Source organism: Parus major, chromosome 3, assembly GCF_001522545.3.
Source record: "Parus major isolate Abel chromosome 3, Parus_major1.1, whole genome shotgun sequence".
NCBI lineage: Eukaryota > Metazoa > Chordata > Aves > Passeriformes > Paridae > Parus > Parus major.
The window spans coordinates 41,985,337-42,008,864 of NC_031770.1; the positions used below are offsets into that span (position 1 = coordinate 41,985,337).

A 23,528-nucleotide genomic window follows, 5' to 3' on the forward strand; every position below is an offset into this window, starting at 1 on the left:
TCTGAAGTCCCTAGGAATCATGTGCAGAATCTAATTCTGAACATTACCACTGCTACAGTGTGGCAGCAAAAGAGATGCACGTACCACAACTCCTCCTCAGCATCCCGGACCTGGATGCAGAGGTGAGCCCATTTTCCAGATACTGCCTGCATCAAGACAACACAGCTACACAATCTCCTCTAAAAACAGGACCAGAGGAGTGGTGCATGTGGCTCAAAGGAGGTTTCCAGCTGGTGAAGTTTCCATGGCTCAGAAGCAAAACTATTTCCACTGCACAGGTTTCTCCTCATCCAGACAATACGGCGCAGGCTGAGATCTGAAGAACAGATTTGCCTCTTGCCGCAGTAAGCAATCTTCCTTTACAGCAAGGGAAAATAAGTTGCTTAGAAAGTCCCTTAGATGTCACTGCACAAACAAAATACAAGCTGCTAATAACAGGTTTCTTAGTCACACTTCCTTTGCATGTGGTACTGGGAGGCACATATTCCAGGCTCTCAGTATTATGGGCTTAGGTTATGAAAACTTTCATGAGAGTATTTTAAATTTCAGTCTGAAGGAATCAGGTACTAGCAGCTGACATTCGTATTGTGTCTCCTGAAAACACTGAACAATCTCAACAAAGCCTAGAAAAGAGAGTAAAATGCACACTAAAACAACAGTAAGATTCACTTACATCTTGTGAGAAGATAAAAAGGGCATAAATTATGCAGCCAGTCAACAGATTTTCTGGTCATCACTGGGGATACTTTGGATCAACTAAATAATGCTCATCACTCATCTCTGTAGCAGTTTAAAAAAAAAAAACAACTCTAAGTTCCCTTAGACTGCCACAGAGCATTTAAAATTCTGCAAACTTCACAAATCTCTTATGGGGAAGACTCCCAGTCTGTGTCAAAGGCCAAAGAAGGCAAGGCCTCAGCAAGCAAAGCACACGGGTGACCTGCAGCAGGTGCAGGACCAAAGCCACCACAAAGCCTGGAGCTTCACTTCCAGCCATGGGTGCTCAAATGTACTCCTGAGCCTCAAGAGCAGGAACAAGTGGCAGCCACTTGCATTTGGGCAAACCAGCTGTGCTCAAGTGGCAATGTTTTTTTGCCAGGCTAAAATCAGCATCTGTTTGTTCCAGTGTCTCTCCTCAAGTGATAAGCACGGACAGCTACTTTCCCTTCAGGGGATTATGGGCTGACAATTATTGGATGAAGAGTGATAAATCAGCCTTCCCTCCATGAGTTAATACACTCTCTGATAAAGCTGAGCCTTTGTTTGTGCAGACCACATAATTTACCAATGGCAGTATTGATCAAATTGTCTTTTATGGATTTGTCTACTTATGCCCCAACATGATTTTTTTTTTATTTTTTTTTTTTTTGTAACACTGTCTTTTACTCTTCCTTTCTTTTCCTGGGATATTAGCAAACCCCAAGCCCAAGAATACTCTTCCCTGGGGTTACTGGAGGGAACTCCCACATGCTGCTCTAAAACTGGCATAAAAAACTAAACACAAATCAATCACTTCTTCCTACAATGTTGTTTCTTCTCCCACCCACGGTCTCTCACACCTGGCAGTCTGTTGGGACAGCAAGTGCCTGCTCACAGTTCACACTACTGCACACGTGGTGGCCCATTGCCCAGAAAGGTTTCTAGGTTCTTGGAGCAGACCAAATAAAGCAATGGATGTTTAAGATGTACTGAAAATCAGGAACAGCCTGGTTTTCAAAGCTGCTCTGCTTTTAGCTACCAGAAACTTCCTTCTGTCTTGGAAGCTGCTAATTCCTACCCAAAATTAAATCATTAATAAAGTCATCTCAGCAGAGTCTTGACAATAGACTGGACACATCCTAGACCTCCATTCCTACCCTTTTTCTTCCCTCCCTTCCTACAGCAGAAGCAGTCCATGGCCATCATCGTTAGGACAGCCATGTGTCAGCTTTCTGCACATTCCTGAGCAGCCCCAGCACAGCTCTGTGAAAGCCTGGAGAACCAATCCCTCAAGCAGAGGCTGTAAAAATAAAAGCAGGGAGACCTGAACCTAAGAGAAAACTGGAATGGATGAATTAACAAGGGCCCTGTCTCCAGTTTTCCTCTCCTTTTATTCTTTCTTTGCCTTCTAGATCCTCTCTGCCAGCTATCAGCAAAAACACCCTGTCCTCTGGTTATGGGGAAGAGCTGAAAAGGCCATTACAGTGACTTCCCAGCTGAAAAGAGGGCCCAGGCCCTGCAGCAGCCTCCACAAGAAGACATCTAATTCAGAGCAGATCATCTGTGGAACTTCTTTCAAGAAGCAATTCTGAATCCAACTTCTACAAAATGTAATAAAATAATGACAGCTGCTTTGGGGCAGAAATTTGTCACCACCAATCTTAAAAGAGAAGCCTCAGAAGCACATGTCAGAATGAAGCTCTCCTAAAACAAACAAGTGTACACCTAGACAGGACCAAACAGCCACCACCTGGAAACCATGGCAGGCCTGTATCTCTTGCCACTCCATGCTGGCATTAGAAGATTCCTACAAAAAGACAAAACTGATTTGGTCATTTTTGTTTGCTACCATGTTCAGAAATAGGTACAAAAATGTCAGTATCCATCTTTAAACTAAAGGCAATACAGCTTAGTCACTTAGAGGGCATTTATTTATTCTTCCCAGATTCTCTTGAAGAACTGCCAACGGGTTTGCTGGAGGGCTCTCTTAGACTAAAACTTCTAAAGAGGTCACCGGGACACACTTTCTTTCCAAAATTTTCTAGATTTTAAAGTCAGTTAAAAGAACAAAAGAACTTTCATATTTTTTAAAAAAGGTATGTGAATACAAATCAGTACTGCTCCATAGCAAGTCAGGTTTCACTTCCACTTGTCTGTGGCATAAATATTACTGGGTAGGTACAATAACAGGAGTCTCTTCCCTTTTGGAAATTTTGACTGCTTGCAGAATACATCATTCAGCAGCAAATGTCAGTACTGCCTACAATGGTACTTTTGCATGTTTCTCATTGAAAAAAAATCAAGCAGTCATTTAGCTGAAAAAAAGAAAAAATGTTCTGTGTTGAGGAATCCACCACTTCCCTGGGGAGATTACTCCAATGGCCAATTGTTCTCTCTGTGAAACATTTTCCTCTTGTGTCCAATTGGAATGTCCCCAGTTTTACCATTATCCCTTGTGTTTTCCATGTGATTCCTTGTAAAAAGGGAGTCTTCATCTCCTGTGTAGCCACCCTTTAAATACCGGAGCACAGTGATAAGGTCTCCCTCTAAACCTTATTTCCTCCAGGCAAAACAAACCCAGCTGTCTCAGCCTTTTCTCCAGTGGAAAGCTTCCCTCTCCTTTGATCATCATTGTGGACCTTCCCTGGACCTTCTCCAGCCTGCCCACATCTCTTCTGCATAGCAGGGAATAAAACTGATCACACTATTGCTGGTGTGGCCTGACAAGCACTGTGGGATAATGACTTCTTTCTCTCTGCTGGTGATGCCTTCGTTGATGGGATTGAGTATCCCACTGGATTTCTTTGCTGCAGAAGCCCATGTTCACTCATACTGAGGCTGCTGTTCATTGGCACCCCAGGTCCCTTCCCACAGAGCTGCTCCCCACACAGGGGGATCACAACCTGTGCTGGACTCTTGGACTATGTTTTCCCAGGTGAAAGACCCTATGTTTGTCTTTGTTGAACATCACAAGGTTTTTGTTAGCCCAGCTTTACAGCCTATCCAGGTCTTCCTGCAGCTCGGCTCTCCTGTCCCAAGCGTTCACTTCCCCACTCAGCTCACTATCAGCAAACTGTGTCACTGGAGATTTTTAATGGTCCAGTAATAATGGCATAGAAATCTCTCAAAGTACTCCTTTATTCATATTATGTTTTAACCCATAAAGGTAGCTTTGGAAGGAGCCTTCTGTTATCCAGAAGCTCCCAAACTGCACCAAGTAAACAAATTGGAAGCCACTGATTCATTTCAAGCTTAAAGGAAGTACTCAGTACATAGTCTCTTGCCAAAAGGTATCAGGAAGAATCATTTTTGAGTAAGTAACACAATTTCTAACATCTTAAACCACCATCATTTTGCCATTTCTACCCAGAAATGCAAGGCAAATCAAGTATTAAGCCCCACCACCAGGTAAGTAGAGAAATCAGCTAATTTTCACAGCAGCTACACAAAAATAAGGGGTAAATAAACCCAGCATGATTTTTGTTGGTCTTGACTGTTCTTGCTTTTCCTGTTTCTTGCTATTTGAGCCAGTTTTGGCACAGCAGACTTGGGCACTGCCCATGCACCACTAAAAACCACCGCACACTGAGCCAGCGGCACAGCCAGCAGGACCCTGAGATCCCAGCCTCCGAGTTCTGCCTACAGGAGGAATTTCTGTCCATGCTGCAGCAAGAAAAGCCCTCGGAAGAGATGTGCTGCATCAACAATTGGAAATCTGGCCGAGAAGGTCTGTTGCAGAAGCCTGTAAGGCCTGGAGATTCACTCGCTCCAGCGAAACCAAAGTCGTGATTGCTGGCCTTCACCCCCGAGATGGTGTTCCTCCCAAACCCTTTACCTCCCTGATGTCCAGAGCTCATAAACTAACCCAGCCTAGGAGGAAGGGCTCCAAAACTGATTTCAGACGGTGCTTTGTACCCTTGCAGGATGGCCCCATCGTGTGACAGCAGAGGAAAACTGCACCCACGTGGGAATGCGCTGGGGAGCACAAAGCCTGCTTTCTCAGCAGGTGGTCCTCTGCTAGCGATTTAATTTATTCTAGCGAAAAAAAATCTGGAGCAGCTCTTGGACAAAGACCCGGGATTAGCAAGTGAAAGACAGCCTTCCTTTTAACCCCTTTGTCACTTCTACACAGAAACGCTGCTTTGTGCCTCAGAACTCTGCTGCTTTGCATGGAGAAGGAGGGGGGCAGTGGGATAAGAGGCACTTGCACGGGGTGTTTGAAATAAACGTTTAATTGTTGCAGGATTTCAGATTTTCATTCGTTTAAGCACCGTGCCTTTTTGATAGCGGGGGTTTGTTAATTCCATCACCCCTGTACATGCAAGTCAGTAACACATTCTCGTTTCCAAGCCAAGCGGTTAAAACTGGTAACATTTTAGAAGTTAGAATTAATGAAACAAAACTGATCTCAACTCAACTAGTTTACCTCCTTTGGCTAACGTTATTTACTGTGGTGTGCACTCAGAAGCTTTTGAGCTACTTGTGTGGCTTGCACCATATGGCTGCATCAAGGGAGCCTTGACACTTAGACACCAGAGATGCTACCTCACTTCCTTCCTCTCTCACCTCCTTCCTCCCCCGCTCCAAACCCAGCTCTCTTTTTTTTCTGCTGTTCTTTCCACATCCTCTCCCAGTGCTCAAAACTTTCCTTCATTTTCCAGTGTATTAACTGTCTCCATCCTGGAGACCTTCCCCTTTGGATGCTCCCAGCTCTTGCATGTTTCCCAATCTGGGACCTATGTCACTGTCCCACTTCCTGGTGAGGCAGATGTGACTCCCCATCGCTGGCACACATGAAATAAAATACAGAAGTGGCCCAGTGGTGCACAGGATCCAGCTTGGATAGAGTTAACTTGCTTCATGGCAGCCTGCATGCCACTGTGGTTTGCATTTGTGACGAGAACAGTGTTAATAACATAGCACTATTGCTTCTGAACAGCCCCTGAACAGTATCAAAGCCCTCCAAGATGCTTTTTCAGGGTGGGAGGAGGGTCATCTCCAGTACAAAGGATGAAGTTTAGCGAGCCCTGGTCACCTCCCTCATCTGAGCCAGTGGAGTCTTTTGGCCCAGACAAACCCTATCCTTTGGACCTCGCGATGAGACAGATGGACCCAGAAAAGTGGTAAACCACATTCCAGTCTCCCTCTGCCCATCGCCTATCTACAGATTAAAGCACATAATCATGTAAGAGTATAGAGTTCTTTCTGCTACTTACATGTATGTGTGAAGACCGTTTTACCATTTACATAAAAATTTAGATCTTTAGTATGCATCATTTTCAAAAAACCAAACTTCTGTTGTTTAGCTAATGAAAGGGAGTTGTTTGTTAAAATTTGATAAAGCTTCCTGTCAGAAGCTGAACTGAGCTGAGCTGCAAAAAGTCAAGAGCTTACTCCTAACCTGGAGTAAATGCAAAGCAACAAGGTTAGGCCAAGAAAGGTCTCAGATAGTAACAGTGGTAATTAACATTTGTCACAAGCTGAAACTGTACACTGAGTGTACAGCTCAGATAACTAAGTGTAATTGCTTAATGACAGTAAATCAACCAGAGCTCCAGGTAGTCAGTCTTTTTGATTATCATGAGAGCAGAGGGTAATACAGTTGGGAAGGAAATTCAATAGGTCAGACCAGGTTGCCCTGGGCTGGACTAGACAGAAAACCAATCAAGGAAAGAGATACAATCTTTCAGATTTTTTATTGTTACTTCTGCAGGTTTGCACAGTAACCTTCTGTACAGCTGTGAAACATTGAAAAATTCTTCAGTTACAAAACGTAAAACAACAGGGTAAAAAAAAAAGCACTTTATCTGCTTTAATTCTGCTTACCATGTAAGCAAAAGCAGGGGTTATAACCCTCACTGGCTTTTAGGCCAGACTATTGCTTCCACAGGAAAGCACCACGATGTGACAAAGCCTGAAGCCTGACATCTGCTGCCAAATTGCAGTGAGCTCCCCAAGGCTCCCAGAGAGTTCACAGCAGCCAGCAGAGGCACAGCAGTTCTGCCATTTGTGGCACAACGCAGCACCAGAACCAGCAGCACAGCACATCCTCCCTCCCCAGTCCCCTTTTTCCCCATTATGCAGGCTGGCTGTATAAGGGATAAATGCAATCCATGCTTAGGATCCTCCTCAGGTTCGATCTTCCTCGTCATCCCAAACCAAACAGCAACTGAGCATCTTCTGAGCGCTGCAAGATCAATTCCTAACAGATCACACATCGCCAGGCAGGATTCATCATGCAGTGTACTTTTCCTCCCCCTGCTTTTTTGCTTTGTGGTAGCGGTTGTAATCATTATACAGATCCTTAAAGACCTCCCTCACGCCTGCTGGGAGCGATACATTTAAGAACTTGACGTCCCGTTCAATGCAAAGGTCAAGGATGTGATATATTCCTTCTGTGAGATGTGTCTTCACAGCAGGGTGCAAAGTCACCTACAAGAAGAACAAAATTGCCTTAAACTTGAAGACAGAAAGGCAAGAAAACACCGTTTCCACACTCAGTCTATATTAAATGCTGACAACGTTATCCTTTGCATCAGACCATCTGGAACAGCCCATTAGATAAAATCCAAGATTTTGACTTGTACAGTATTTTCCTGAATTTTGCAAACATGTTTTGCAAAACCAGCACAGCCCTTGCAGTAAAATCCACAGGAGTACTGCACATATTGCTGCGGTGGCAAAGGCACTAATCATCCTGGAATCACATGGACACTCCTCAGCACAACAACTCTAATTAAAAAACACTGAAATACTTGCCTTGGATTACACATTTCAGTAGATTCTGTATGTCTCCTATAGGCTGTATGCCATACAGTCAGTTTCAAATGAGCACTTCCTTTAGGCTGCTCTCTCATTTATGTTGGGTAGTCAAACAATTTTAACTTATCACTTAACAATTTCATATTTATCTAACAATTTATTTTCTGAGCATTTCAATGTGCAAGCCTTAATAAAAGAAGCCTTCAAAAATCTCAGGAGATGTGTATTTCCTTAATCTGTTTTAACACCAGGAATCAGGTACCTTGCCTGAAGTCATGCAGAAAGCTGGAGGAATACAAGAAATGACTCGGACTTGGCACCCTGCTCCCAACATTACCTCTGCTCAACCCCACAACCAGCAGAACCACCACTAACAACCAGGAACGTCAGTGCTGACTCTGGAGTCCTCTGTTGCTCTAGGCTAATTGAAATTTGTCCTGTGCTCACAAATCACTTGCTAAATACTTCATTGCCCAAGACACTGTTGGCCTCTGGCATCATCACGTTATTTTTGCTGCAGAACCATGTCTGATCTTTGCTGAATCCCAAAATTAGCTTTATGCCTCCAGATGTGAGCCTCTGCACTCCAGGCCTAATGAAAATTACATAAAAAGCTGTTATTAAAATTCAGGCCTCTTTCTTCCTTAGGCAAATAATAAACTTTCTGTTAATGAAGTGCACTTCTCATCACTGTGACAGGCTCACACACTCTATCTGCCCTAAATGTGGAACTGCTAATATGTTTTGTTAGATCCACTAACAATGCAGGGAAAAACTTATAGCAGGCATTAAGGCACATAAGACTTCCTTTAGATCTGTGACCCTGAAGAGTTTGCACGTCCAAGAGGTTATAATTTTTCCCTTCTCTGTCAGTTGATCAATTGGTTTGTTTACTACAGATGTTATTTCTCCCTACACTGTGCAATACAGCTGGAGAACAGCTGAGCATCACAGTTCCCAGTGAATGCACTGGCCTGGGTTCTCCCTTCCTAGGCCAGAGAAATGACTGCAGAGAACAAGGACAGGAAAACCCACAGCTATTGACAATATGGACCAGATGGCCACTTGGGATAAGCAGCTATCTCAGAGCTGCAGTTAATGGAATTGCATCCCTCACATCACAAATTCATCTGGATCCATGCCTTATTTGGGCCATTCTTGCTTTGCAGTTTCCTTTAAACACCATTAACACCATGGGAAGCAGAACCAAAGATTTAAACAGCTGCCACTACTGGCTGGCAGTTAATTATACTTGTAAGTGGTTTATGGTCTATACAGTTAGCACAACCAATTTGTCAAGCATTATAGAGCTCTTGATGTGAGACATTAAATGTGTGAAGAGGTATTTCACTATTGCTGAATTAAGCAACAGCTCACAGGCAACAAGCAGAAAGCGCTGTCAACAGTATGAAAGAGATGCCACCTACACCAGTAAGGAATCTTTCTGGATTAATACAAAATAATTTGTGCTGTAAAGAAGCACTGAGGGAGCTGTTACACAACCACTTTCAGGGGTGACTGGTTAGGCCAGTAGCTTTCATCAGTTCTAGCTCACAGACCCTTAAAAGGGTTCCAGTAAGTGTGCAGATGCCTATAAAAAGACTTAAATCTACTAACATGTTTTTCTCAGTTATCTTCAACAGACCCTCAGGGTCTTCCTATCACAGGGAGAAAGCCACTGATCCTGACTCAGAAGAGATGAATGGTTAAAAGAGTTTTTCTCTCCCTCTGCAGAGCAACATGAAAGATGTGTACATGCCCCATTTACGACAGGCATCCGAGGCCCCCCTTTCCTCTGATATCCATCAATTCTCAGCAGTCTAATGAGCAAATAAATCATCTCCTACTTGTGATCTATCTATTCTGTCAGACAGCAAACACTCCTTTGCCACAGTGTCTGGTGGCTCACTACACCAATTCCCCCTTCCACACCCAAAGATTCCATGCATACATTACTGATCTGTGGTTTCAGCTATCATCCATCACTTTCCATTTCCCAGTGAACATCTTGCACAAAACTTTCCTAGAAGTCTCATGAGACTGTGTACTCCTGCTAATAGTGAGACAAGTGTCCTTTCAACTTGAAAAGGTCATTTGACAATTCAAGTCAGGCTTTCAGACTTACATTCAGTGATGACCAGATTACAGAATTCACAGATGGCTAAAGGGAACAGAAGTCATCTTAACAGCAATTTTCCCTTTGCTAAACTACTACATTCAGTATGTAAACAATAATCAACTAATCAGGAACACTAAATAATACGGCTAAAATCTGACTTCTCCCATTGTTTTGCTTCCCCCACCTCCCAAAAAAAAAGGAAAAATACAGAAAAAAGAGGGGTGACAGAGACAGCAAAGTTTAACCTTGGTAACAACCTTCATGGTTAGTTACACTGGTTACATCTAAATCATTCAGAAACATAGCACCAGTTAGGATTTTTTTTTTTTTGTAAGAAGCCTAAAAACAAAGACTAAATTTCCTTTCTGTATTTCAGCTCATGCCCAGGCCAGAACCACAAATAATCAGTTTGCAGGTACCTGTACCATAACCAGCATTCAAACCCTGGTGAAAACCAAATCTACTGGGCTGAAGAAAATGACAAGCTGAAGTTACCTCTGGATGAGAGAAAACACTGATCTGGCTCTGGCATCCATAAGAGTAGAAGTAGCTGCTTTCAGTAAGGATCAGAATGATATCCTTTGTACAGAAGGAGAATTACTGAAAAGCTAACAATTTCTGCCTTGGTAACATTTTTTCCATTCACTTAATCATTTAGACCATATTAAAAGATATTTTCCAGGGGAATCTTCCACCACTACTTTACCAGATGGGGCCTTAACTGCTATCAGTCCTGGACAGCCCAGACTATTTGGGAGATAAACTTAACTACCAGATGTATAAGGAAGACATTTTAAACAATGATGGTGGCAAAACTCTGGAACAGGTTGCCCAGAGAGTTGGTGCATACCTCATCCCTGGAAACATTCAAGGCCAGGCTGAATGTGGCAGTGAGCAACCTGATCTATTTCAAGATGTCCCTGCTCATTGTAGAGGAGTTGGACTAGATGACCTTTAAAGGTAATCTTTCAACCTTTCAACCCAAACCATTCTATGATTCTGTAAAGAAAAACAACACCCAATATAGCACTAAAGAGAAGCAGCTTTGTACCTGGGCACTGCATTGTTTTACCTTAAAAGACGAAACCCACAGCCCATAACTTTAAAATTTTTCCAGAAATTTGGTAAGAAAGATTATCAGGAACTCTTGCATAATATAACAGCCTGGATCAAACCTGCATCTCCATGAGGCATAACAACTTCTGTAACTTCACAAATTTTACAAAATTTAACAGAGTTGCCTTTGGAATAGAAACTCCAAAGCTAGCACAATACTATGGCACTTTCAAGATGGATGAGAACATACCTTCTGTAATTCAGTCACATACTGAGCCACAATGAAAGCAGAAAACACAGTGAAGTTCTCCATTTCTGCAGCAATATGAGTATACATCCGTTCCACCAAGTGTGCACATTTCAGTATCATTTCAAACTCATCCGTGTTGCCTAAAACACAAAGTGACATGCAGCCTGGCATTTGAGTCTTAAAAACATTAGGAAAAAAACCCCAAAGAATCACTCAGTCTTCCATGATCCCTGAACTACATGAGGCCAAGGACAGCTTGCCTACTTTATCATTTTTCTTATCAAGCCACAGCTACAGGCCACCCACAACACACAAAATACATCTCCTAGAACGGCTGTTTTGTGAGACCATACTGATTCCAATTTCATGAGCACTGTGAGACAAAAATTACTTGTTATAGATGTTGAAGTGTTCAAAATGGCAATTATGATCCCTTCCACAATTCAGTCTAAACTAGCACTGTGGAGGAGAGAACAAGGAGACAAGAAAATTGTATTCCCTACCTAGAGAAAATCAGAAGACATTTCTTAGAAACAGCATAGTAAGAAAGCTTTCTGATGAGATCTATTATGTGAAATATAGCGGCAAAAGCTACATCACTGGAGATATCTAAAGTGAGACTGGTAAGATCAGCTGAGAATTAACTCAGTAGGCAGAGAATGAAGAGAGCTAGTACAAACAAGGGAGAAGGGAAATGCAGAAATTACTTGCATGTTATCTGTTACAAAACCAGAACAATCCTGCAAAGATAAACAGCATCATTTCTAGCTTGAGGATGCCATGTACCTGTAAGCTTCCTCTGACAATTGCCTTACGTAAACATATTGTAGAAGCAAGAAAATTCTCCAAATCTGGCACCCGTTTAACTAACCTTTTCCTCTCTCTGAGCCTCAGCTAATATATTCCTCTACATCAGATACATACACTTCTATTTGCCCACAGCTGAGATAAATGTGAACATGGCACAGGCTGTAGGACACCAGCAGAAAGCTGGGATACAATCAGTTTCAGGCCATGAAGTCAACTAACTTGTCTCAAAACTCTCCACTATTAATGACAGGGTATTTGTGTCCTGATCATCTTAATCATTGTGGACATCTCTGACTATGTAAATTCTTTAATAACTTCCAGTAAGAAGTCTGTTTTTTCCCCTTCTTCTTAGGATATTTAATTACACTTATTCCAAATCCTTGACCAGACAGATAATCCCACCTAATCCCAACTGATGCTTCAGATACATATAGAGTTCTTATACTTAGCACAGAATGGTGACAACTCAGCTCTGTAGCAAACATAGTTCCAATCTCAAGAAATTCCATTTAATAGCATCCATTTGGGATTATAACTCACACATATTAGCATGAATCACTGGAGCTCACAGCCACCATGCTTGCAGACAGGGCTTGACAGGAAGAGCAGAAATTTGGCACAGCAAGCCTTACTGCTTCCTGTCTACTTGCCAGCCAATTAGTGAAGAAAACTTATTCACCAAAAGCAATGCTGCCTGCATGCAGCTCCCTGGGAGCCCCAGTAATCTTCCTAAGCCCACAGCACCACAAAGCTCATCCCCAGTTTTTCATAAAGGACAGAGAGGGCTGACAGTTTCTATGCCACAGACAGGTTTTGAGGACCTTATCCTGTTCAGCACCTCCTCCTCTAGAGTATATACATATAATGCAAAGGTGGAAAAGATACGATACCTCTGTCTCCTTTCTGATGTCCTTCATGCATGACAGAAACTACCAGACGATGAAAACTGCTCAGAAAAGATGGTGCTGCTTTCAACAACACCTGAAATAGACATGAAATAAAAACATCTGAGATTACATAGTAGAGGGAGTGGAGAGGGTAGACACTATCTTTTCATCTGCATCCTGAGACATTTGTGTTTCTGGAATCAATCACAGAGAAAGGAAACATTTTTTCCTAACCTAGCATCAGATGTTTATAAGCAATCCACTGACAAAGAACAACAATGCAGGCACAAGCAAAGCAGGAGAGCAACTGAAATTATGTGATTTTGAGATTACCAGCCTTTTAAATGAGAATCAGTACAATGCACTTTCATACTATCAAGACAGAATATTTCAAAACCATATTAAAAAAAAATCTATCACTAATATGTTTGTTTTTTCAAACTTTTTCCCCTTCTCCCACCCCCTCACATACCTTTGGATGACACTGCACAATACAGAAGAGCACTTCATGGACCCCCACGAAGACACCATGATAGTCTTCTGCCTTCAGATGTTCCAAAGGGACTGTTAGAAGAATGCTGAATGCCAATGAAATGTGATGTGGATTCACAAGAAACCCTTCTCCCTGCCTTAGCAGAGCTGCCACAGTCTCTAGAATAGGTATAACTATGATGGGAATCAGCGAGTGGTCCTGACAGGCCTCTTTGTTTTGCAGCTACAAGACAGAAAACAGACAATGAGACATGCATTAGTCACTTAGTGTTGGAACACCAGAGAACCCTAATGCTGTGGCTGGAGTCAATGGAACTAGACCTGTGCTGGCTAGACTGGCAGGGAGACTCCTGCACCTCAGCCACCTTCATGCAATTGTGCCCTGTGTGAGGATGCATATGATGCATTTCAAACAAACACTGCTGGGAGCATAACTGGAATGGCAACTATTCCCCAGCTCCCTGAAAACCAGCACCTCTTGGCACCTCCTCACACAAATCCAATGGTGCAGTTCACTCCTTTACATGCATGCAGACCTACCAAAAAGGGCGGAAACTGCAAGCTTATGATTCCCTGGCATTACAAAACCAACCTCTGATAAATTCTTGCCTAGAGTTATCATCCCAAGAGAAGGAAAACCTACATCACTAGATTTATATGCTGTACAAATGAAGGGCAGGAAACTTGTGTTTGATTAGTTTCAGTTAAGTTTCCCTTTCATAATTCAGTGAATTTATACAATTACTTTTTTCTACAAGCACTTTTTTTGTTTTGTTTTGCTGCTGTTGGCCTCTGCTGCAACACATGGCTGACAGTCATCTTTTCCTCTGGATGGGAGGAAGGACAAGAGACAGACTTTTTAGACTTTGCAGTCTAACAAGTTTCTCCCAAGTTCCATATCACACAGTGTAGTTCCATAAAATTACTGTGTCTAAGAAATAGATGACCTGCACACTGTACTCACAGGAGGAAGAAGGAGAAAAAGGGTCTAGACATAAACGTTCAGATGAATCTGGCATGGATTTGTTTAGTTTTTGTTCCTGTGTGCCTTTGTGCAGGTCAGATGTAACTGCCAGAGAGTCTAACAGATAAGAGGGGTAGGTAATGAAGTTACAATAAAGAGATACTTACAGCTAAAGCTGTTATTATCTGTGGGCTGGCAAACCAGAAAGCTTTCTCTTTGTCTCCACTTAATGGGCAGCTGAGCAACAATCTGGTTAGCGTAACAGCTGACAATACTTCCTGCAGAAAGCAGACGGATCATCAGTCAGGGGTACAAGGCACACCGGCTCCTTTCAAGTACAGAAGAGCTCTTTCAAGGCCAGTGACACTTTTGAGCATTACCAGAGCCTTGACACATGAAAGGCCTCCCACCAATACCTCTCTTTGGAAATTGTGAAGTAATCAGCAGCTCAACAGAATACAAAGCACTGACCCAAATGTACTTTACACCACATTTGCTTCACAATCAACTTACTGTACAAAAAGGCTTACATGACTTTTAAGAAAGGAAAGCCTTCTCATACAACTGCCACTAGATAACAGAGGGAAACAGAGGCAATACAAGGTTACCAGTACACTATAAATTAAGAATGCTGCTTTTGGCAGCAGGGGTTTTTTTAACCTGTTAGGTTGCTTATACAGCCTGATAAAAGAAGCATATTGCAAGCTATATTCAGGTGGAAGGAATTATCTGTGCAGTTCAGGAATCCCAGATACACTTTCAAAAAGATGCATCAAGAATTGATGCAGCACATCCACATCTCTTTCTGACAAATAAGACAGGGCTGGATAACCCCAAAAGTTTAATCCAAGTGTCATTTTCGAGTCACTGGAACTTCTATGGAGAATACAGCTGACTTTTTTTGCCAAAAGTGTTCCACACATCACCAGTGGTGCTTAAGCTGCTCTGAAGAAGGGCACAGGATTTAAAAAGATGCTGAGTGCTGGTTATTGCTGAGTAGTCTTTAGAGCAACAAGTATCAAAAGCACAGATGTAGCTTTGGTTTTACTTAAAAATGCCAGCATTTCTAAAAGTGCCTGTAACCTTGTAAAAAAGAGCCACAGACAAACACTGACTGCACTCTGCAAGAGCTGTGAATATCAAGTAGGAAAGAACTTTCAGCATGCCTGTAACACCACAGCTGTGTGATTTGTTGACAATACATGGAATCGAGACTGCTGAGTCCTTAAGCTGGACAGAAAGTTTTTTGAGTAAGTTTCCATGACTTTTCCACCTCTCAATTTATATACAGAGCATAGCACATTCACCAAGCCTTCATCCATGTAAATTAATTTGACCTGATCACTGAACATAAAGTGGAAGAATTAAAAAAATATTTAACAGATGTTATTCAGCCAACAACCTTTTTTCAAGATACAGACTGCAGAAGGAAGTTGACAATACATTAAGCTCATGCCTTACTTTAGCCTTCTGCTGCCAAACATTCCTCACTTCCAGTCCCTGCAGTACCAGCCTCATTATGGCATAGAACTCCTCAGCAGAGCAGTTTCCCAGCACCTGGACAAGCACCTCTGTCAGCTCCATCTCCAGACTTTGGATTACCTGGGTTGTAATTGCAGGACCTGCATATTCAAGAGACAAAAGCAATCAGTTCCCAGAACAAGGATTTCCACAGGTAAGAATAAGGCAAACTGAAAATGAAACAGCTCTGTTTAAACCTTTTTAACACTCACATACATAGAGAGCTTGATATTTCCTCTTTACCTTTCTCCCCACTAGTGCAATGACTTGATGATCTCAAGTTCAGGTTCACAGAGCAGTCATCATACCAATAAAAAGTCTTCAAAATACAGAAAGACTACACCAAAGCAGCTGCACCAGCCAAGGGAGCAGGCTAAACAAGCCACTGGTCTTTTACACAAATGGTGGCCAGAGATCCATCACAAATCACAAAAGCATAAAGCTTTTTTTATGACTACTTAATGGCAATTCAAACACTGAGATCACAACTGTAGTTCACTTGAACAGCAGTCCCCAAAGCAGGGTGTGTAATTCTTTGGGGTGTGGGAATTATAAGTAAAATATCTTCAATAAATGTAAAATGATATTTTAAATAGTGTTTATTTCATTCTTATCTCATGCTTTTTAAACATTTTCTGTACATGTGCTTTGTAACATACATAGTGGAGTAGCACACGTATAATTTATAAGTAAATTATATTCAGGCTGTGCATTCAATTTCTGGTTTTTTACCGATAGATGTGTGCAATCAAAAATGTTTGGAGACCACCAGAGCATGCCAGTAATAAGTTTGACAAATTCTAACAGTCTGAAGAAGTCCAAGAGAACAGTTATGCCTGCTCTGTGTTCATCTCTCTTTCTAAATGAGACAGTATAAAGATGCCATTAGGTCCCACAGCTGGCAGCAGAGGTTTTTCATGTAATCTCCAGCCCTGGCTCTTTATTTGATGAGGATAAAGGAACCAACCTGCCAATATCCCACAGAATTTTTTTAGAACTACCACATGGCGTTCAGCATCCTTAACAGTTAGGTAACTTCCACTGTTCTACAAACTCACCTGCCAGATATGAAAACAGATGAGAATTTTACTGTAAGGGCTGACCTGGTGCAGATCAGCTGCTTCAGTGGTGCCTACTATACCAATTACATGAGCAGGGCACTGCACTTCAGCCCTACCTCCAGAAGTATCACCGTGTTCCAGTTATTTTCAAAATGTCCTACCAGGGATGAGTAACTCAGGACCTCAAATTTCTTAAGATGTTAACATCCATCAGAAGATCATTACCAAACTACATGGTGGCTGTGGTCCAGGTACCACAATATTGCCTCCTTGAAAATTTTCCTGCTATGCATTTAAAAAGGATAGCCTGCTGTTTTAACACAAGTAAACAGACAGAGACTTTTAAAGAAGTTGTATGCTTTGCTAAATGGCTTTTAACTCACAGAATTAGCAAAGGAGGTGGAGAAAGAGAGTTTCCATACCAGAGAGAAGCTTTTTTATAGCAAAAACAACCATGACTGCAGTTTCTTTTCCAGGATACAGCTCTGGCACAGAGCAGAAGACAGTCAGGAACTGCAATGCAGGCTGAAGGAACTGCAGATTACTCCCTGCACAGGGCAGCTCTTTCAGTATCTGAGAGTAAAATTCTTGGTACAGTTTCATACGGGCCCGCTCCAAAAACCCACTGGGCTCCTTCTGCCAGTCCTTCTTGTCAGGATGGCTCAGATCTTCTTTGAGGAGAGTAGTGACAGACGGTATGAATGCTGCAGGCAAAAGCTGGTTTGGGGTGTTACTCTGCAGACCGTGTTCAACAGTTCTGACCATCTGCAGAACTACTGGTTCCAACAGAGCAGACAGCACATCCGCAGAATGCAGCTTCTTCTGTGGCAGCTGCTGGACGTGCAGTGTGACAACATGACAGAGTGTGGTGAATGCCGTGAGCAGTAACTGCTCAGCTGCGGGATTCCAGTTTTTCCGGTCTTTGCTTTTGGCTGCACCTGTGTCTAGCCTGCAGCTCACCAGGAAAGATATGAACTTTTCCAAGTTGAGCTTCACACTTTGTCTTCTTTCAATAATCATCTGAAGAAAGTTTTCCAAAAACCCTTGGATTTCCTGGACATACTGTACCCAAACAGGAACAGTCAAGACATCAGTGAAGAATTTGCAAGCTGTAAGCTGGGAAGTCATGACAGCCTCAAGAACATCGCTGGCATGTAACACCTTAAAAACAGAACTGGCATTCCTGCCAGCTTGCAGGCACCTCAGGAGGTGGAGGCAAGTACTTAAAACCTTCAGCAATAACAACTTGCTGCAAGAGTCACTAGCCCTGGTATTAATTACCAGGGACAGCAACACCAGAAAACACCGAGTACAGTCAGAGGGAAGAAAACTGTCTAATTTCAGGAGAGAAACAATTTCTAACAAACCCAGGCATCTTTGTAGCTGACGTTCTTTCAGGATGATAGGGCAGCCATTTTTTTCTACCAAGACTATACACTGGGCAACTTTCTTCAGTGTTTTCCAAGACAAGCTCAGCTCATCCTTCAGCAGTTTGTTTTCTGATGGTTCTTCCAACGGGTCAACAGTTTTGCAAGGAGCCAGAATTTCTTCATGCCAAGGAATATTGGTCACAGACAGCTGCTGAAGTGGCAAATCTACTGAATCCCTGGTAGCAGTGGGCAGCACCATAGCAAACTGATGAATCAGATGGGTCAGAAAAGCACAGTGCAGGACCTTCATTTCTGGTAGAAGAGAGCTGTGGATCAAACCAAGGGATATCTTTCCAATGCTGACGGAAGGCTCCTCATCCATGGCAGCTTCCTGAGCTTTGGCCAACATCAACGTTTCTAGAAGCACATTTGCAATGTACTCTACATCTTTTAAGGAACTATATGGCAACAGGATGGTCAGGTTGGACATGATAAGGTGCCAGTGTGCTGTGGGGTAGCTAAGTTCAGTTATCGCACTGATATCTCCATCCCACGGTTCAGACTCTCCTCTGCTCACGGTGGATCTTCCAGACTCCAGGATGAAAGCTGCAGCATGCTGCAAGGCCTGTAGGTCGGCTTCGGTCTGCATTAACATCATCTTCATTTTCTGAAGTGTGAGCAGCTCTAAGCAGTATTTACTAGTGGAGGCAAAACTACTCGCAAGTTCCATAACCCTCCTCCAACCCTGCTCCTTCATACCAGGCAGAAAAGCTGAAATGCCCCAGTGCCTTGCAGCAGGTTCAGTAACAGCAATTTCAGCTGTTGGAGACACATATTTACTGCAGCTAACACCAAACAGAGTGTCTACCTCAACCCAAGTGTAAACAAGGAGGAGAGCAGCATCACTGGCCTTCCTTAGCCAAAGCTCTGACTTTCCTTTCTCTCTCCTAGGAGCCTGCAGCAGCTCCATCAGTGGCTGAGTTATTCCCTTCTGTATGTTTGCCATCAAATGCTGAGTGCGAAGCACCAGAGGGGAAGGAGTGACATCATCTAGGCTCCTCATGTTGAACAGAAAAGCATGCAGCACTGAGCACACTGACATCAGCTTCAGTGCCATGTCAATTGACCCTTCAACAGCTGGAATGATAAGGGTCTGGCATTTCTCCACAAAGAGACACAGAATGTCCAGAATCTGGTTGGGTGGCAGTTCAAGAAGGCACTCACGAAGCTTTACTGTCAGGCCAGCAGAGAAGACGGACGGCCTCAGTTCATCAAGAGCTGGCCGGCAAATGACTGTCAGCACCTCTTCAAAGAGCCGTGGGAACTGCCTCAGCTTGGAGTAAATCTGGAGTACTGTGCTGATGAGAGTCTCCTGCGGCTTCTTTATACATGGCTCAGTGGTCCTGGCATCAATCCAAGCTGATGACACCAAGTCATCCAGGTCTGGCTCTACTACAAGGTGGTTTAATGACAGCAAGAGTTTGAGACACCTGAACCAAGCAGGGATGGAGGGTTGGGAGTGTGTCAGCAGCATCTGTGCTAGCTTCCGGTAAAACCCAAACTGCACCTCCTTGTGCCGGATACGGTCACTTGCGACATTATAGATATCATTGCTGAGCACTGAGTTCAGAAGCTGCTCCAGAGAAAGCAGCTCCGTGCTCCAGTCCACAGGGGAGAGTGTATCACTCTTCCCGCCCTGTTGCAAGTCAGAGAGCCTGAGACAGCCAAAAAGCCTGCTGAGCATGTGGAAACACATAAGGTGGCTTTCTGCCTTACAGTACGACTCCAGAAAGAGTGTATACAGCAAGGACACCGAACCGGCCACAACCACTACATGGAGGGCAGGTTCACACAAGCCACTGCCCAGCTTGGTCAGCACTGTGTTGACGGGTAGCAAAAGAGATTTCAAAGCTCTTTTCTTCTTCTCCTGCTCTGGCACCAGCTCTTCTTTGTAGGATGGGAAAAGCTCAGGCTGAAATAACCCAGCCTGCAGCAAAGTTTCTATATGGCTTTGTATTTCTCTGCTCAAGTGCTGACGCACGTGGTCATCATCCGCTTGTGTCCAGCTCCTCACAGTCAGCAAGTGCCTCAGGAGCAAACATGGCTGGAGCAAGTGATTTGTCACTTGCCCAAACACACGGTTTGGGTTGGACTGCTTCCTCTGGATCAGGAGGTACTGAGTAAAGGTAAGCTGGAGGACGCTGAACAACTGGGAGTCCACAGCACTGTCAGAAGCCAGCTGCTGACATGCCAGCTTGGACAATTTGCTGAGGAGATCAATCATAAGCTCACACTTTGCTGTGTAAATGATGGACAGAGAAGGACTAGAAAGGATCCCACTGGAGCAGCTCAGCACGGTGCCAATGTTCTTCTGGTTTTTTTCAGAACAGGCCTCTGATAACCTCCCATTTATGACCTGAAAAAAGAAACAAAAATGAACCACAAAAACCAGTCAATTTAGTAAACAAAGATAAAGCCCATCATAATTAACAAACACCACCTTCCATGAGCCGCAGCTGCAAACAAGGGGGATGTGCCAACAGCTGCTGCTGGGTCTCTCACATCACAGGTTTCAAACCAGAAGCTCCACTGTCCTTGCATTTATTTGCAGCACCAGAGGAGTAAGGAAGCCCTCATACACGCTACTGGCAACAGCATCAGACTACCCATACTTGACACTAATAGTTCATCCTGCAGAAATGGAGTAGGGATAAATTTCTTCCCTTCTTGAATGGTCCCCCAAATTACACTCCCAACAACAACAAAAAACCCACACAAAATACACATCCCTGCTCTGATACAGGGAGCTTATTTAGTAAGAATGTCCATGACTAAGTATCATCTTTATATTTGAAAATGAGACAGTTTTTGGTCCTGATATCTGGAAAGTGAAGGACTATTCTCTTTTCTCTTTGAGGGATACATGTTTCTAGAGAAATAATATTGCATTTCTCTTCCTTTACTCAAACTTTATGTGTATTTCCCTGCTGTTTTCTCTTTCAATCCACTTTTCACTCACTCCCTCTTCTCACCTTCAAATAATGTCTGCAAACAAATTCAGTAACAATTTAACAATCTGCTTCAATTTTGTTAGAAACCTCACTGGTCTCCTAACATCATGTGGATGATTCATCTCCTCAGCTGGAGCACCGCTGGACTAAAACAGACCCTTAAATTCTTCCCACAGGACCCTCTACCACCTCTGTCCTTGGTGTTCAGGGCACCCTGTCCTGTACCTCTGACCTAATCTTCATCCAGACAGGTTTTCATACCCAGACCACGTTTGAATTTGGCACACTTTCTGCATAACATGTCTGAAGCACAGATTTCACCCAAACAATTCTCCATACTTCACAGTACAATTCCTACATGTAAAGACAACCTTTTCTTTGTTCCCTTCAATATGATCAAAACTAAAAGACTTGTTTTCCCAGACATTTTCACTGCCTTTGCAGCCACTCACTAATTCTGCCATTTTTAACCTTAGTGCTGCACAAATACAAACCCTATTGCAGGACAGAAATAGAGAAACTTTCATTATAGGTCCTGCAAACAATCAGATTAATACATATTTCATGCAACATCTGACACTGCGAGGAAGAGTCAAGTACTGTACAAGATACACACTGCTATCCAGAATTTTACCAGCTACCCACAGTCATAGTTACCTGTGCAATTGAAAAACTGAGACCAACTGTTTTCTCACTCTTTAAGAGGTCCTGTAGTCTTTTACTATGGATAACATTGTCGAGATACACCCAAAGTTTTTCAACAATTTCATCCTCCAGTTCAAGTTTCTTGTTGTAGTTGGAAACCAATGTATGGCTTACCCAATCAAGTAAAACCTGTTAACAGAAGAGAAAACAAGAAATCTTTAACAGCAGTAACAGGACAAAAGCAATACCTCTTCATGGTTACAGCATTTGTGCCTTGAGAACTGTGTTACATCCAAGCAGAATAGCCTCTGAGCAAGCAGAGAAGTCCACACCCAAAGGTTTCAATTCCTAAGAACTTGCACTCTACACCTAATGTTGGACCTGTGCCCACATAAACCATCCTGAAACAGCTTTCAGGAGTGAACATCTTTAATCTGACAACATTCTAACTCTAACACTTGATACTGGTTAGCAAATGCAGTCTTTTAAATCAGTGCTCAGATAATCAGCTGGTTTTCACTTTCTGACAGTTGCTATTCCACTCACATCCTCCTCTTCATATGTTTAAATTCACTACCTAGAAATTCAGGCCTAGGAATTTAGATGGGTGCAAACTGGAAAAGGTTGAAATCTACTAATTAGTGTTCTAAAACTGAAGTTGTGGTTTACGGCTAAATTTAATATTCTACGTAACCGAAATAACATAGAGCTCAGATGTGCAAACCCTAGAGCCCAAAGTGCTACCGGGGCTGGAGGAATAGGATAAGACACCCCTAACCCAGGGAAACGCTATACAGACCTTCAGAAAACAGGGTCAAAACAAAAGACTTAGGAGACAGCGTGGGTTCCATGAAGAGAAAACCAAATCACCTTCCAAGCAGCAGTCCATGAATCAATCCACGGTGTGCTCTTTGCTAATGCACAACAAGTTCTGAGCACCACAGAACACACACACAGCTACAGTCAGTCCTCCCATCCTGAAGTTCGTGTTTTTAACTATTACCAAAAACATCTGACTTCGGAGCATCCTGTACTGGATATAACACCAATGGCAATGACAGCTCTGAAGACAATGATTTCTCGTGTCTTTGACAGACAGAACATAGGCACCACCCTCCCTACAAGAAAGTTTCTTCCATCCTGCACGAATTCAGGTCTTCGTGCTGAAGCTACCTGCAGTATGTTGTTATGAAAACATTTCATGTAACGACAGAGAAGTCAAGGGACAATCCTAAATTAGCGCTATATTTACAGTGCTATCAGCTAGCCAGAAGCTAGATCTGGCTTTTAAGAAGTGATTAATCCACGGCAGCAATTCGCCATCGGTGTTTTCCTCTTTCATCACTGTTCACTAAAGAGTACTCACTTGTTCCTTATTAGGCAGGACGCACTGGTGAGAAATCCACGCGAACCGGGCTAGTTTGAGTTTGTCCTCCCACGAAGTCTTGGAGCTTTTCAGCTTCAGGTAAATCCCGGAGTAGATGGCCGCCATGGGGGCGGCACGTGGGAACGGCGAAGCGGCGGGCACGCGTCTGGAAGAGAAGCCAAGCAAGGAGCAGGCGGTCGGACGGGCAGCGGCCCCGCACCCGGCGCTCACCCACGTGTCACCGCTCGGGGCCCAGGCGCCCCTCCGCCCGCCAGCCGCCCACGGCCCCGCTCCCCAGTGCCCACCTCTCCCGCACCAGCCCCCGCTCCCACTCACCTTCCCTTCGGCTCGCGGGGCCGTCGCTGCCGGCTCCCGGCAGCCGGTACGGCCGGGCCCTCCGCGCGGGCCTCTGTCCCGGCCAAGCCGCGCCAGCCGAGCGCCGAGCCCGGGAGGCGGCGCGCTGGGGGGAGCCCGCGCCCATTGGCGGCCAGAGGGCGCTTGCGCGGCCCCGGCCC

At 43.6% G+C, this 23,528-nt stretch overlaps 1 protein-coding gene across 1 annotated transcript; it reads right to left on the reverse strand.

Moving 5' to 3' along the window:
- Positions 1-6,376: 6,376 nt before the first annotated feature.
- On the reverse strand, positions 6,377-23,456 carry URB2 (URB2 ribosome biogenesis homolog). Its single transcript, XM_015623219.3, has 10 exons — positions 23,350-23,456; positions 23,014-23,179; positions 21,660-21,836; positions 17,044-20,407; positions 15,501-15,661; positions 14,207-14,317; positions 13,056-13,298; positions 12,587-12,677; positions 10,887-11,026; positions 6,377-7,131 (listed from the first exon to the last, which is right to left on the reverse strand). Exons 2-10 carry the CDS (start codon positions 23,137-23,139, stop codon positions 6,934-6,936), a joined length of 4,611 nt encoding a protein of 1,536 aa, XP_015478705.1. The 5' UTR covers positions 23,140-23,179; positions 23,350-23,456; the 3' UTR covers positions 6,377-6,933.
- Between the last annotated feature and the right edge of the window lie 72 nt (positions 23,457-23,528).

Bases quoted from the DNA above. Each gene is read 5' to 3' on its own strand.
- URB2 (XM_015623219.3), bottom strand. From the start codon at position 23,139: ATGGCGGCCATCTACTCCGGGATTTACCTGAAGCTGAAAAGCTCCAAG. The intron at 14,318-15,500 runs GTAAGGCATGAG...TGCTTTCTGCAG, and splicing joins TTTGGCAGCAGAAGGCTAAA to GAAGTATTGTCAGCTGTTAC. The intron at 12,678-13,055 runs GTATGTGAGGGG...TGTCTATTTCAG, and splicing joins TTGTGCAGTGTCATCCAAAG to GTGTTGTTGAAAGCAGCACC.